This window comes from Ochotona curzoniae, unplaced genomic scaffold (genome assembly GCF_017591425.1).
Source record: "Ochotona curzoniae isolate NIBS_2020 unplaced genomic scaffold, NIBS_Ocur_1.0 scaffold_4505, whole genome shotgun sequence".
NCBI classification, from domain to species: domain Eukaryota; kingdom Metazoa; phylum Chordata; class Mammalia; order Lagomorpha; family Ochotonidae; genus Ochotona; species Ochotona curzoniae.
This window is the reverse complement of record NW_024467118.1, coordinates 2,624,754-2,640,563: the sequence shown is the minus strand read 5'-3', so window position 1 is coordinate 2,640,563 and position 15,810 is coordinate 2,624,754. Positions and strand designations below refer to the sequence as shown.

General features: G+C 54.4%; 1 protein-coding gene across 1 annotated transcript in view; it reads left to right on the top strand.

Moving 5' to 3' along the window:
- Positions 1 to 15,810, top strand: part of EVC (EvC ciliary complex subunit 1) — a 37,038-nt gene that overhangs the window by 775 nt on the left and 20,453 nt on the right. Inside the window, exons 2-7 of the mRNA XM_040966171.1 lie at positions 3,614 to 3,739; positions 7,214 to 7,297; positions 9,362 to 9,594; positions 11,085 to 11,169; positions 11,910 to 12,008; positions 14,344 to 14,481. Of these exons, the coding sequence (XP_040822105.1) occupies positions 3,614 to 3,739; positions 7,214 to 7,297; positions 9,362 to 9,594; positions 11,085 to 11,169; positions 11,910 to 12,008; positions 14,344 to 14,481 (765 nt within the window). The remainder of the gene's footprint in view (positions 1 to 3,613; positions 3,740 to 7,213; positions 7,298 to 9,361; positions 9,595 to 11,084; positions 11,170 to 11,909; positions 12,009 to 14,343; positions 14,482 to 15,810) is intronic.

Genomic DNA, 15,810 nt, shown 5'->3' with positions numbered 1-15,810 from the left:
ACATCACTGCCTTGCATCTGAGGAAGTCTGCAGGGAGAGGTTATGCAGTTGTCAACGTGACAGAGTGCATCTGTCACAGCGGCTGCCAGCACAAGAGGCGGTGAGTGCATCCTGGGACAGCGGTCCTGGTGGCATGGGTGTGTGTGCTCCAGCAGGGGTGTGACGCTGGAGCTGCTGCCTCTGTGTGGCCCTGGCTCACCGTTCCAGGTCACTAGGAGTTAGGAGAAGATGAGCTTCGGGGCAGGCAGAAGCGCGGGCTGTGTGCGGTGTGGGGTGTGCGTGCTGGGGATGCTGTAGGAAGAGCTGCAGGTGGAGCAGCGCAGCGAGGCGGGGGATATGGATGCTGCCGATGATGCAGGACCAGCGTCCTGTGTGAGGAGTGGAGGGGAATCACCAGTACAGTGTGCAGATGCCAGGCCCCGGCAGAGCACATGTGGGCATTTGAAAGACAAAGAGAGGGAAAACTTCCTGCCACTGGTTCATGCCCAGAATGCTGGTCCAAGCCGCCTGAGCCGGGAGGCAGGAGCTCCATCCAAGTCTCCTGTGTGTGCGACAGGAACCAGAGCCTTCCCCAGCTGCCACCCAGGAGGCACATGCAGGAAGCTGCCATGCCATGCACCTGCACATGTGTCACACTGCCTGCTCACCTCTGGCCCTGTTCAGCCTGGGCCCCAGAGCCCAGAGGACATGGGGACACACTGGTCTCCATTCTGCTTGCTGGGCACTTGGGTTCCCCAGCCACACAGCTCACAATCTTACCTTGCACCACTTTCCCCTGTGGTTTTTGTCTTATTGTTTGCATTGGTCTCATTAGGAGGCATCTTTATTAGCCTCAGAATTGTCCCCACATGGAACTGAAAGTGTTCAGTTACAGTAGCGACACTCCTGCATATCTTGCACTGCCCCCTTCATGAAAGCTACCTTGCTTGCCCCTTCTGGTGGTTCGTTTGCATTCCATCACTGAGTTACCGGCCATGTTGCTGTGCCTTCAACTGGACTGTCGACTCTGCTTTGGCAAGTCAAGAGGCCTTGCTGTCTTTCCCTCATTCCCTGTAAGCATGCCTCCCCAGCCACGGTTATTAGGCTAGCTCTCTGTGGTTACAAAGTCTCCGGCATTCCTGGTCAGTCAGGACCAAGGGGGTTCCAAGCACCTTCCTTTCCTGCCCAAGGCTTTGCTTTTCCCCTGAAGTCAACACTCAGCTCTTTGTTGTCTCCATTTGCTCAGCTTCTGTGGGCTCATTCACTTCCCCTTGGCCTGCCTTTCCTCTAAACACATCTGAGTACAATTTGGGTACAGTTCATACTAGACCCATCTTGTCTTCTTAGAGATGTGCCTCCCTGCTCCAGGGGGAGCTGGTTGCTGTCTGGACCACAGCACTGCAGGAATAATGCGGATTCCTGACCACCGGAGACTCAGTGTGTGGGCATCTCTGGGAGGCCACCCCACAGGCTCCCTTCCTGCAAACTGTGTGTTGGTAAACTTTGAGAACAGCTGCCCTAGGGCTTTTACTGTCACCAGGAGCTGTGTGTGTGCGTGCACGCATATGTGCAGGGTCTTGCATCTTTGGGGAACTTCTCAGCTCTGTCCTGGTTGGATCTTGTTTGGGAATGCCCAGTATTCCTGTTTGATTTGATGAGTTTTCTGTCTGGCTGGAGCGCCTCCTCCAGCAGCCTTCTGAGAAGGAGGTGGAGGGAGCTCCCCCCATCTTTAGACCTGATGTGGTTAGGTTAGTTGGGATTCTGGACAGGAAATCCTTTTTCTCTAGAATCAGGAAGGTGTCTTCTGTTGTCTTTTCCAACTTGCAGCATGGCTTGCTGAGCAAACTAGCTCCATCTGGATCCTGGATGTGGAACTTGAAATCCTATCTTCCTTTCTCCCTCCTGTGGGTTCTGAAGACGTGGCTTCTTTGCTTCTGGTCCTGGAAACTGTGCCAAGGTGAGCTTGGTGTCATCCATGGTGCTGGAAGCACACGGAACCTTTTCCACCTAAGAAATATTTTCTAGCTTTCTTCTGTGATTCTTTGCCACATGTATCTTCTCTTGCTTCTTTCAATATTATTATGACTATTATTTATCCTGATATGCTCAGGGTCAAGTTGGGCCTCCCATGACCGTCTTCCTTCGCCCCCATTTCCCATCTCTGCTCTCTGGGAGAGATGCCTCTCAATGTTCCGCTTGCGCTGGAGCATTTATAGCTTTGATCTTTAGGAGCACACTCTTGTTCTTAAAAACATCTACCACGGGCCACGCCTTAGCTTAGAATGATTGTTGATTGTTCTGAGTTTTTCCCCAGTATCTGTGTCCTGCCTTCATTTGTCTTGGGTTCTCTCTCTCACAGTCGAGTCTGTCCCCTAAAACACTGACTTCCCGTGGGATGAGTGAGGTACCCCTCCAAGTGAGCCTCCCCATAGGATGATGTCGCTGAGTATGCTAACCACCACCCCACCTGCACAAACTCCTGGCCATCCATCTCTGTCTGCACCCCATGGTCACCCCAGACTGTTCCAGCTGCAGGCACCTCCCTCAGGGCCTTTAACTTTTTCTGTTCCTCTGAACCTGCTCACAGACTCACTCATTCACTTCCTTCCAGTTGCTTCTCAAGTTGCACCTTGCCCACCAAACTCCCCTCCATTCTTCCATTCCTCTGTTCCCGATGCTAGGATAAGGCCTGACAGAGAGCAGGTGCTTGCTAACACTTGCCGGCCAGTCCCCTGAGAGCTGGTGACATTACTTCTGTCAGCGGTCCCATCTGGGGGCCGCGCTGGTCGGAGAGGAAGCTGTGGAGTGTTTCTTAGCCATAGTTGGGTCTTTGGATTCACTGAGGATGCCATGGCACTTCCAGTCAGAGCGTTTCCATCGGCAGATGGTCAGCTGCATGGTTTTCTGGATGCTTCTGTTCGAAAACCATTTTTAGTAGAGGCCAACTCAGGCCAACAGCCCTGGAGCTCACGCGTGAAGCTGCTCTGTTGGTGCAGCCTGGCTGCCTGTGCTTAGAAGCACTGCAGCATCTGCCAGCTCCTCACGCGGGGACTCAGGCAACCACAGGATCACCCATACCCAGACACTCATTCACAGCATGGGAAGGAGGGAAGGAGGGGCAGAGGACAAGAGGATGGGCCTTGCCCAGTCAGATTTCCCCGAAGGACCAGGATGGCCCCTGGGCTTTGATCCTGGCTGAGCCAAGCTTCAGCAAGTAGCTGTTTCTGCCAACACAGAAGCACAGATAATCATCATCAGTTCAGGCTCCCAGTCCCTCTGGGGTTCAAAGTCTCCTAAGAGATTTTGTTAGAAATCGCCCAGGGACATCACTGACACCAGCAGGAGTCAGCCCTCACATGCAAATCTGGGAGCCCCAAGATACTCACAGTCCAAAGTGACCCAAAAGGAAAACGGGGCAAGTGGGACCCCAGGGCTCTTAGAGGAAGGTGACCTGGATGGCTCGAAGAATGTGCAGTGTCCTCTCCACATCCCCCACCCTAGGTGGGTGGACACGGAGAGGCAGGTGGCACCACAAGCGAGCGGAAGCGGCCATCTGGTGTCCCAGTGGGACAGGACTGCTTGGCTGCAGTGTTCTGCTTCCCTCCCCCTGCCCCGCCCCCACCCCGGGGTTTAGAAAGAAGACAATCAAAGTCTGCTCAAGAATCTGGAGTGTGACACCCAGACCCCCCCGGAATCCGGCTCCCCACCACGGAGGAGGAGAAGGGATGCCCAGACGTCCCACGACGAGGAGGCCCTGGCTGTAAGTGACACGTGGTACGGGGGGTGGACAGGGATGGGCTTCCCCACATCCTGCCCACCTGACCGCTCAGGTGTGCTGCAGGTGAGCCTCTCACAGTCAGCCTCCCCTTCTCCCCCACCCGACACACGCACACACACACGTATGGGCAGCCACGGCTCTGATGGCATCACCCTGGGCTGTGCTTACTGTTCTAGAGCTTTATGCGTGTGGATGCCTAGGCCTGTCACTCTGAGAAGTTTGGCCGTGAATGTCAGTGACATGTCCTAATGATGGCTCTGGAAATGGCCGCCGTGAGCAAGTCCTGGCTCACCAGGATTCCTCAGCAACGGGCCAGCGCCTGAGCGGATGGGGTGGTTTTCGGGGTCTGGTGCTGTAACTAATGTGTGTGTTTAAGTCTGTTTGTTCTATGTCCTTTATGTAAATGTCCAGGTATGGGGGTGTTGGGCCTCAGGTAGAGCTATGAGAAGGTGGGTGCCCTGTTCCCTCCTTGCTGGCCTCTCCCTCCATGCCACCTAGTCTGCCCACAGCATTGCTTCTGGCGGGCTCCGTGAGAAGAGAGGGGGCGACTTTCCCCCACACGTCCTGCCTTCCTCAAGTTGGAGTGCTAAGTTGAAAGCAGAAGCAGACAATAGACTCAAAGACAGAGACAGATACGGACATGCAGCCCTGGGAATAGGAAGGCGTTCAAGTTCCTTGTGCACCTGCTGGATGCCACGCAGTCTAAGGCTGTGCTTTGTGAGTTTTGTAAACGCCCACATCACTGGTCTCACGTAGCCCTCAGAAGCCACCCCGAGGGACGACCTTTCCAAATGAGGGAGCCGAGGCTTGAGGGGTAGGTGGCTTTCCCAGGTGACACTCCTGAGGAATGGCCAGGCTGGCCCAGCCCTGGGAGCTCACTCCCCACCCAGCCTCTGCACTTGCTGCCAGCACCTGCGGGTCTCTCTTCCATGGCTGGGTGTGAACGTCTCTGACACACTCACAGGGTGCCCTGGTCTTCTGACCCCTGGAAGCGTAACCCATTTTTTCCTGCCTGGTCACGAGCCAGCCATGCCTAGAGGATGCCCACAGCCAGGCTAATCATTGCCAGCTGCTGAGGTAAGGGCCTGCCTAGCCCCGGAGGCTTTAGGGCTTGAGCTGGTCCGGGTTGCGAACAGGGCTGTGTGGCCTGCTGGGTCAGGCTCTGCCTCCCTCGTCTACACGGCACAGAAAAGCCAGGCTCTGTGATGCGTGCTGCTGCATTTGGGTGACTTCGTTTAATGAATAGCTCAGATCAGCCCAAACTAAAGGAAATTCCAGAAGGCTCCCAGGCATGCTGTCCTGCTGCCCTGGCCTGGGGCTCTCAGCACATGCCAGCGTGATTGCTATGTTGGTGAGACCAGCAATTATGCTTTAGCCGGTGTTCTGAAAGATTGCTTTGCGTACCATGCAAGCAGTCTTACCCCTTAGATCTGCACTCCCACCTTGTTTCAGAAGGCTTCTCATTCCTGGCCAGGGCTGTGACCTTGCTCCCGGCCTACGTTCCAGGGAGCTGCAGTCTGCAGGTGAACGGGACAGCCAGGACAAGCCAGGCTGCCTGTCCAGGCTGCCTTGCTCTGGCGGCTGCTAGCACAGGGCTCACCAGGAGCCTGCTGTTGGAAGGTTTCCTCGTGAAGTGTGTGCACTGCTTTGCATGCCCCCTGCAGAGTGAATTCTGGGAGGGTGGTGAGCCTTGCTCTCGTGGCTCACAGTTTTGTTTCTGGCCTTTCTTATCACCTCTGCTTATGTGAACGTGCAGTGGTCTCTGCTCCCGCATCTTTCCAGTGAATGAGTCTGTCTTGGGAAATTAGTCAGCACGGTGTCCTAGGTGTACAGTGAGTACAGTCACCGGCCATTGCCAGGAAGCTTCCCTGTCCTGAAAGTCTTTTAAAAACAACACATATTTATTTTCACAATTTCGAAAGACAAAGCAAGAGACAGAGATGCCTTCCTTCCACTGGTTCAGTCGCAAATGCCTGCAACAGGCAGAGCTGAGCCAGGTTCAAGCAAAGCCCAGTACTCCACGGGCATCTGCTACGTGGGTGACAGGAGCTCAAGCACTGAGACAGGAGGGTACGTATAGGGATTTGGGGGTGTTGCTGAATGTGGGGAGCGGGAATGTGGGAACCTTGAGCATCTTGGACTTGAGGCCTTGGGCACGCAGGGGCCTTTGGACCTCCATGTCTGAGCCTTGTGACTGCTGTCAGGTGGAAGGACCCCATGTGACATCAGACCTGGAGCCGCGGGATGTGGTTGCAGCGTTTCCTGGCTGTGTGACTTTGGGCATGTGGCCTCAGCCCTCCTTGTCTCACACTCCCCATCAGGGAAGCAGCCATAACAATCTTTAGTGCCCACGATCGTTTTCCCCAGTCTTGCCAAGGCTGCTTTTGTGAGGCAACAAGTGGACAGGGCAAGACTCAGGGCGCTCAACCCAGGGTTACTGCCCACCCAAGGTCTGCTCACATGAGCCTCGCTGTGAAATTGTGAGATGTGGACAAACAGCATCATGTGCAGTCCAGTGCTGTTCCCTGCACAGAGCTGTCAATACATCCTGTGCTCCCCATGATGGGGTGTCTTGGTGCAAGATGAACAAATAACAGGAAATCAGTCATCTGCCAGGGGGTTCTTTCTGCAAGAGGCGTTTGTCAACCTTGACACAGACGGGGCCATCAGGTTCCTCCACCTACCTGTCTCATGCCTGGGTCCTGGCTCCTGGCTCCCACTCCTGCTCCCCTTCTGCCACCTGCCAGTTGTGTCCAAAGCCTTTTTCAACACAGACCGTGCTAAGGACAGGTGCCTCACAGGAGGGATCAGGAAGATGCTAGAATCAGTTGGGATAGGCTTCAGTTATCCTGCTGGGCTGCAGAACACTAGAAGTAATTCCTGCTGTCTTAGAATGATTTTGTATGTTTGCTTTCTCCACTTAAATATAGTTAATAATTCTCTTAGGAAAGTCTTAATTAAGCTCATATTATTCAAAACCTTTCTTTCAAAGCTGAAGAGTTATAATTCAATAAGAATGTGTCATCCATTTCTAATAGTATTTGTCTATTGTCCATTCACCCACTTCACATCCACCCACCCATCTACCTATCCATCCACCCATCCATCCATCCATCCATCCATCCACCCATCCATCCATCCACCCATCCATCCATCCACCCATCCATCCATCCACCCACCCATCCATCCATCCATCCATCCATCCATCCATCCATCCATCCATCCATCCATCTATCCATCCACCTGTCCATCCATTATCCTCATCCATCTACCCAGCATCTACCTAGCTACCCACCCATCCGTGCTTCCAGCAACTGAGCTCTCACTTGGAGCCAACTCTTCCTGTTCTGGTCCCCTCCACAGGCCACTGTAACAGATGGAGTGTTTTGGAGACCCCCGCATGCCCCCTTTATGTCACAGAAAGCCGCTCAAGCCATTTGTTCTCTCTCCTCCCAGGAGTGTGAGCCATCTCTCAGCAGCAACATCACAGCCTTTGCACTCAAGGCCAAGGTCATCTACCCCATCAATCAGAAGTTCCGGGTGAGAGTTCTGAGCATAGCATTGCAGTGCAAGAGTCGGTGAGAGTGGGTGGATTGAGTACACCACTGGGGGTCCTGGTCAAGGGTCTCCTGGCAGGTCGTTTTCACAAAGATTATTTGGAAGCATTGCAATGTGGTGATCTTTAGGGGAATTCATTTTCTAACAGTGTTTTCAGGGTCAGCACGTGCCAGGGTACATTCGGGTAAGGAATTACCGTAATGATTACTTGTGCGGCATCTACCCTGCCTTCTGGCACACACACACGCAGACCATGGTGCTCACACTGTCACTGACCCTGGGCTGACAGCACAGCCAGTGCTGAGTGCATACTCGTGTGAAGCTGGCTGGGGCTGGCTGTTTGTCATGCATCAGGTTCTCTAACATTGCATTGTCCTCGGAAGACAAAGGGCATTATCTCCACTCCACACAGGAAGAAACTGAGTCTCCAGTGGCTGAGGAGCCACCCCAGGTCATGTGGCTGGAGGTAGCACACCTGCCACTCTCTGGCTGGGAGTTTTTGCCGAGAGGTGTTTCACAGTGCTTCAGGAAGTCGCAGCCTGTGGCTCCACTCCAGGCTGAGTTTCACAGCCGCTTAGGGAAACACTGCCTGCCCCACTGGCGGTCAGAAGGGCACACTCTGCAAGCACTGACTCCATCCCATTTCTTGGCCTCGCTGTGCCTCAGTATGTTTGTATGTGAAATGGGCACAAGGGATGCTCTCACCACATGAGGTCTTAGCAAACATGCAGGCTGAGCTGTGGGCATGTGTTGGGTTTTCAGAGTTACTATTTGCTTTTTTAAAAAATATTTTTCTTGGAAAATCAGATTTACACAGAGAAGGAAAGACAGGGAAAAAGATCTTCCATCCACTGGTTCATTCCCCAAGTGGCTGCAATAGCCAGAGCTGAGCCACTGGAAGCCAGGAGCCAGGAGCCTCTTCCGGATCTTCCACATGGATGCAGGAGTCCCAAGGCCTTGGGCCGTCCTCCTCTGCTTTCCCAGGCCACAAGCAGGGAGCTGGATGGGAAGTGGAGCATCTGGGACATGAACCAGTGCCCATATGGGATCCCAGTGCCTACAAGACTAGGATTTAGCCACTGGGCCATCGTACCAGGTCCACTATTTAGACTTTGAGGACACTCAAAGCACACTGAGGTCTCTGAGATTTCCTACACCGAAGAAATCATTCTTTCTAACGCAGCCTTTCCCACAGCACCCCACCTTTGTGGGAGCAGCAGAGGCTGATGGAGCCGCTCTGCAGCCCACACTGGACACCTAGTCCTGCTCTGAGCCATTCTCACTCACTGTGGGACAGCCCAGGGGCTGGGCCCCAGGGCAGTGGGGAGAGTGTTCTGGTGGCCATGCACACTCAGCCTCTCACAGGAGGCACCCTGGCCTCGGCAGATCTAAACACATCCTGTGCCAGATCAGAGAAGGGATAACTCCCTGAGACCCCTGGGAACCAGTGGAGACTGGACTCTGTGGCTAGTGGCAGGATGGTGTGGATCAACAGAGAGCAAATGCAGGGGTCTCACACATGGAAATGGGATCTGGGCAGGCCCTGAATGAGAGGAGGGGCTGCAGTCCAAGCCAGCCTGGTCACTAGGATGAGTGTGGCTGGAGCAGCACGGAGCAGGTGGGACAGAGGCAAGGGCTGACACATGCTGAGCCCGCTGGCTATGATGCAGGTGGATATGGCACATACAGGTGGTCCAGTGCCTTCATTAGGAGTTTTCCCAGAGGTGTGCTGGGGTTCAGTGAGAGGGAGCGGGGCAGACAGGTTGTTGGGGCGAGGTCAGAGTTGGGGGGGCACAGAGCATAAGGAGCTGGTGGGTATTTGGGGAACAAGCCCAGGTCAGGAGCCTCTGGGTGGGAGCCTGTTACCGAGGGGCTGCCCTTATAGTCACAGCTGAGCTGTGGGTCCCAGGGCTGTGGCTGTGACCCTGGGGGCAGAAGCCCTGTCCTATGCACCCACATTCCTGACCCACCTGCTCTGTCCAGGCCTCCCCCGCACAGCCACCACAGAGCCCTGGGGCACTAACTGTGATGTCCATCCTCCCCCAGCCCCTGGCCGACGGCTCCTCCAACCCATCTTTGCATGAGAACTTGAAGCAGGCTGCTCTGCCGCACCAGCCCATGGAGGCCTCCCCGTCCAGCAGCCTGGCCAGCCTGAGCCAGGCCGAGAAGGACGACGCCAGCTCCTCATCCAGCGTCCACTCGGCGGCCAGCGACGACAGGCTCCTCAGCCGTACCTTCCTGCGCGTGCGCTCCTTTGCCGAGCTGCTGGCCTGTGAGAGGTGAGCAGGCAGTGGAGGGCAGCAGGGGCTGGCTTCTCTGAGAGCTGCGGAAACTCAGGAAGGTTATGGGATTTAGCCATAGACACAAAGCAATCCAGCAGGGGCTGGGTCCCAGAAGCACTGTTACTGCAGTGTCAGCCAGCATCAGGGGTACTGTCAGGCCTGATCCTGTCAGGGACAGGACAAGGGCACCTCCCTTTGGTCACCAGGGAGCCCTGGCATTGCGTGGTAGCTGCCAGCACTGACCAGGGCCTCTAAAAGCAGAGGCCAAGTCCCTGTTGTCATTGCCGCCCCCTGTTGTCCAACGGGGGAACCTGAGTTCAAGGATGGGTAAACACTGATTAGTGAAGGAATGGGTTCTCCTATACAACCCTGTGAAGTGGATAACATTCCGGGCCCTGTTTGACAAGAACAGGCTGAGATGTGCAGCAGCCAAGTGGCTTGCCTGAGGTCACACAGCAGCAAGAAACAAAACCAGGTCTCCTCCAAATTACCTCATCACGGGGCAGGAGTCAGCACGTGGTGGGGGCTCAAGGCCCAGCCTGGCAGGTACATGCACGGGCTAAGACCTCTGTCTGCCCTAACGTTGCTATGAAGGGATGAACCAGGAACTAGCAGGCTCAGGGTTGCAGAGGAGATGGGCTCAGAGCCTTGAACTTGACATTGGTCCTCAAGGGAGCCCAGGGGATGAGATACTTCCCTCATGGGGAAGCCTTCTTGGTTGGGGCCGTCCCTTGGGCTGTTGTTCAGCCCTTGGACAAAGAGCATTTGTGCAACAGTTTGGGTGGAGTGTGGTCATTGAGAACACCTTTGCCCGTGGAAGAGCAGGATCAAGGTTGCACTCACCTAGCCACATGTTTCTCAAGTAAAATGGGTACACGCATCTCTCCTTTGTAACGGTGAGAAAGGATTACCATGGTGACAGACGTGACCCGGCTCAGAGTAGGAAAGAAGGGACTTTCATGTCCCTTGCCTCCCCTCCCAGCTGCCCCCTTCTGGTTATTACTGGGATTCAGACAGCGTGAGGGGTCCCTGTCGGCAGCCCCTGGGGGGTGTTAGGAGCCCCAATCTGGTTATTACTGGGATTCAGACAGCTTGAGGGGTCCCTGTCTGCAGCCCCTGGGGGGTGTTAGGAGCCCCAATCTGGTTATTACTGGGATTCAGACAGCTTGAGGGGTCCCTGTCGGCAGCCCCTGGGGGGTGTTAGGAGCCCCAATCTGGTTATTACTGGGATTCAGACAGCGTGAGGGGTCCCTGCCGGCAGCCCCTGGGGGGTGTTAGGAGCCCCAATCTGGTGGTGAGTGCCACGTGTGCTTTATGTTCTTGTGCATGAACATGGTGGCAAGTGTGGAATTTCTGCTTGGGACATCAGGTTGGTGCAGGTTGGGACCACCCTGGACTTCCGGTCCAGGAACTAGGGATATTCCGCCCGGGTGCCCACTTCAGTCCTCATTGCCTGAGAGTCTTATCTGTACCTCCTGACCCCTCAGCGTGGACATCGGCCTGTGTGTGTACAGCCTTCACCTGAGGACCCTGCTGCAAGTGGACGCTGCACTGAGGCAGGAGGAGCGCATGGTAAGTGGCATGACTTCCTGCCCACCCTCTCGCAGGCATGACCACTGGGAGACACAGAGGTGGGGGTGCACAGCGACCCCCACTTCACAGGTGAGGGACCCAGGTCTATGGGGGAGGACTTGCTGGAGGACATGAGAAATCCCAGCTTGAGCATCTGGCAGCGAGGTTCCTGGCTTCAGGTGCACCTGTACCCGCAGGAATGCGGCCCTGGCCGAACCTTAGGAAGTCATGCCCTGCCCCCGAGGGCTGCTGCGTTTGGGGGAGGGCCCTCGTTGGTCTGAAGGATGTCTCTTCATTGTCAAAGCGGCACTGTGTCAGTGGCTCAACCCCTGTCCCTCTGAGTGTGTCCACAGGAAGCAACCCCATGTTATCTTGTATATTTCTTTGTCTGTGGACCCTTGCACCAAGGGGACACCTGACAAACATGCTTGAAGCAGTGAATGGGGAAGAAACGAAACATTCTTTGAAAGCTTTGCGGAAGTATAGTGCGTAGTAGGCCCCTGTCATGACTGATGAACCCAAAGCTACAAGGTGCTTCAAACAGTTAATGGAAAAATGGAGTTAAAAGATCCATTTAAAGGAATTTTAAATCTATGTCATTTGTCCATAATATGCATTTTTCCATGAACCTATTGAAGAGGTGTGCAAAGAGAGAAGGCGGGGGATGTGGGAAAGGAGCCAACGGGGAGACACCGTTTGTTAAAACCTTTCTCTTCTCATCTCCCCTTTTCTGGCTGCAGATGTTCATGCAGATTTTTAAAATGTGTCTCCTGGAATCTCTTCCTAAAAAGAAGGCTGATGATGAGTTACACCAGAGGATTCTTTCGAAACAAGAGAAGGCAAGTACTTGTCAGTCTTCAGCCTGTGTTTCAGGCTGGCTCTGCAACATACAATGTTAGCACATCGCTTTCCTGGTAGCTTCCGTGCAGAAAGTTTGTTGTCATATGCACTTTTAAATAATATAATGACATGAAAGTAAGCATGCACATATCAATGTCTCATTAATGTTGAAAGCAGACAAGAGACAAGTGTTGGCCACACCCACCCTTCAAAGGCCATCGCTGCTCATTGTTTTCTGTGTGTTTGGTATATTTTTTTAGCCAGGTCATTTGTTTCTTGGTTATGGAGCCTTAGACTCTGTCTTGTTACCCTCATCCTCCTGTAGGAAGTTTCTTTCATGTGCAGGAAAGAAACAGTAAAGGTTGGGGCTTCACATAAGATCGGTTGGTGCTGACATCCTGTTCTGTCTTTTGCGGGCTCTCGGGCTCCTGGTGCCATTGTTTGCACGCTGGGACAGTTCCTGTCCTGTGTGAGTGCATGGAGGAGAAACGAGGATGAAGTGCCCAACGAGGTGGCAAGCTGGGCATGTGAGAGCTGCCGTCATCCTCTCCGTCAGCAGCAGTCCCATCCGGCTACCATGGCTGTCACTGCAGCCGCCATCACTTCCTTGTCAATGGGGTGTCGGCACTGCCCACAGTCAGCCTTGGTGGCACTCCCATCACCTCTGTCCTCATTTCTCCTCTTCCTTCTGAACACCACGAGCATCCTCACCATCCTCGTAGCCTTCCCTCCCAGCTCTGCTGCCATCACCTGCACCCGCTTTACCATTATCATCATCGTTCTCAACCCGCTCACCACCACGTCATCATCACCAAGACCGTCATCACCACAGCCACCATTGTCATCATCTTCATCACCCTCATGGCCGTTGCCACCACCTTCATCTCTGGCTGTCGCCGTGCTTGTCACTGCTGCTATGAGGTTCAGGGGCTTAGGAGGGGCCGGTTCATCCCTGTGCCTCGCAGCATCCCAGGGGAGAGAAGGAAGTATGTCACCATCATCATCATCACTCCAGGTCACGGGGCTATGTGCACCCTGCCTGACATGGGTGGCTTCACTTCATCTTCTTGGTGGCCCCATGACTGGCAGCACTGTCTTCGTCTTACTGCTAAGGAAATTGAAACTCGGTGACATTCAATGGCTTTCTGATGGTGGACATGATCAGGGCGATGACATAAGTAACAGTGAAGCCACACTGCAAGTTATGATGGAGGCCCGTGGACCTCCAATCAGACCCCACGTCTGCCACCATCGCAGCCCTGGCAACTGGACCACCTCTTGAAGAGAAGCAGGATGCTGTCAGTGGCAATAGCACAGTCCACATGGTCACCCTTCATGCTCACATCAGCCTCGAAGCTTCCAGAGAAGTATAACAAGCTCTCAGAAACACAGCTGCCCTCTGGAATGAATTGTGGTGCATGGGATCACAAGGGTGAGGATGTGCCCAGCATCGCCACTTCTGGCCAGGCGACTTAGAACAAGATCCCAGCTTGCTGGTTCCTCATGTGGAGAAATGCCGGCCTTTTCTGTGGCCAAGTTCTGGAACCCACATGTGGTTTCTGCCCGGGTTCTCACTAGTGACTTCATCTGTGATCTTGCTCCTGGTGCAGAGGGACCCACACCAGGACTGGGTGTAGCACCAGGGGTCCCCTTGGCTGCCCCCACACTCTGTGCTGGGGTTTGGGGTCTTCATGAGTAAACTCCCCTTTTCTCTCCAAGCTCGGAATCCAAGAGAACTAGAGGTGGTCATAGCAATGCCGCGTTATCACCGAGAGAAGCCAGCTGGGACCCACAGCCACCAGGGCTTTCCAACAGCACAAAGCCGGGCACCTCTCAGGCTTTCTGTTGTGGAAGTCATGGCCTCCTCCAAATGGTGCATCCCAAAGAGGAAGCAGCTGCGTTCTCTTCCTGCTCTTGAACCCACAATGCCGCACCTGTCACTCCCGCCCCTGGATTGTGGTCGATACTCCTTTCCCATGGAAACCAGAAGGCAGAGCAGAAACGTTCCTCCCCACCCCCCAGACATCATGACATCACCTATGACCTCATAAGCATTAGAAGACACTGTTCTGTTGCTAAGTTGCAGTCTCCCGTTAGGGGTGGGTATAGAAGAAAAGCATCCATTATTCTTAAAGCTGTGTGTGGAGGATAGTAGATTCCAGTCATGAAACCTTAAGCAGGGCAAACATGCGGAACACTCGCTTGTGTTGCTGTGTTCCACGAGGCTGTGTTGGTGTTTCATGAGGCTGTGTTGCTGTATAAGCACCGATTTTTCTGAAAACTAAGACTTGGAGGATTTGTTAGTTGCTACCTTGCGTTTTTTTCTCCCACCAGGATTTGGAGGACTTAGAAAAGGAGCTAAAGGCCAAACTGTCCAACGCAGATCTACTGGGCACTGGCGACTCCGAATACATCGCCCTGGTAGAGGTGGAGAGGAAGGAGCGTGAATTCTCAGAGCAGCTGGTGGGCCACGTGCGTGAGCTGTGGGGGCCCTGGGGGGAACCCTCATGTGGTCGGAGAGCTGACTCCCAGCAGAATGGGGGCTGCATGGGCACTGGGGTCGCTGGTGGGATGGGGGGAAGCAGGGATGGCTCTCCCGCAGGTTGGAAAGCCAATCCCATGGAACACGTGGGCTGTGTGGCCCCCTTGCTGTGGGGCGGCCCCTCTCATGGTCCGAGAGCTGACTGCCATGGCCAGGGAGTGCCCCCTGACCTTGAGCGCCAGAGAAAGGCAATCAATGAATCGCCCTCCTTTAATTCGAGACTGATGTTGTTATTGTTCAAGACACAGTTCCCTGTCCCCCCTGTCGCCCTCGGTGACACTGCTGGCCCATGGGACAGAGCAGCTGCTGCTGGCTTCTCAAACCCCAAGCCTCACTCTAGAAAAGCCTGGTTTGGAGTCCAGAGGTGCTGGCTTCTCAGAAATAGCTCTTGCCTTCTGTGCGTTTTCCCACATCACACACATGCACACACACATACACAAACACGCAAACCTCATCATTTATTCTTTGCCAGGCATCATGCTAGACCTTGGAGATTCAAACGGCCCTTTAGAGCCAGCCACCCTTGAGAGAGGTTTACGGGTGTGGGAATAGGAAGGACACACAGGGCAGGACAAGGCCATGGCTAGGGAAGTCTCCATAACAGAGGAAGAGACCACCATGGGGCTAGGCGGACGAAGATGGGCATGGACCAGGGGGAGGCAGAGATGGGAGCCAGGGAAGGCTACAGGGCAGGGAGAATGAGGGAACCCATGGAGATCTGTCCAAGGACTAGTCAGCCCAAGACCTGGAGCAGGAAGGAGAGGAGGCTTGGCAGAAGGACCACATGGCTTCCCTGTGTAGGATTGGGGCATACCCTCAGGCTGAGCCAGCAGGAGTGTCATTAAGGCAGCTGCAGTGGGGCCAAGGGTGAGAGCTGGGAGGGTGGCACAAGGCAAGGGGTCTGCCTGCTGAGATAAGAACCCCAGCCAAAGGCAAGTTGGGTAGAAGAAGTGAGTCTACTGCATATGCTAAGATCCAGATGCATGTGACAAAGGTCTCCACTAGTGTTCAAGTCAGAATGTGGAGAACGTAGATGCTTCTAGAATTGTGAGTCACAATGAGGTGGCCTGGGGCAGAGCCTGCATTCCAGGGTCCCTTGATTTTCCACAGCTGCGTGGACCACCTTGTCTGCCTCTGCTTTTTCTCAGGGAAAGGGTTTGTAGCTATCCCAATGTTCTGCCACGTATTGGTGACCTCGCCTGCTGGCACCCCCATGGTGGCCTAGGCTCTTATGGAGGGAGAGTGGGTGAGAAAGGGGT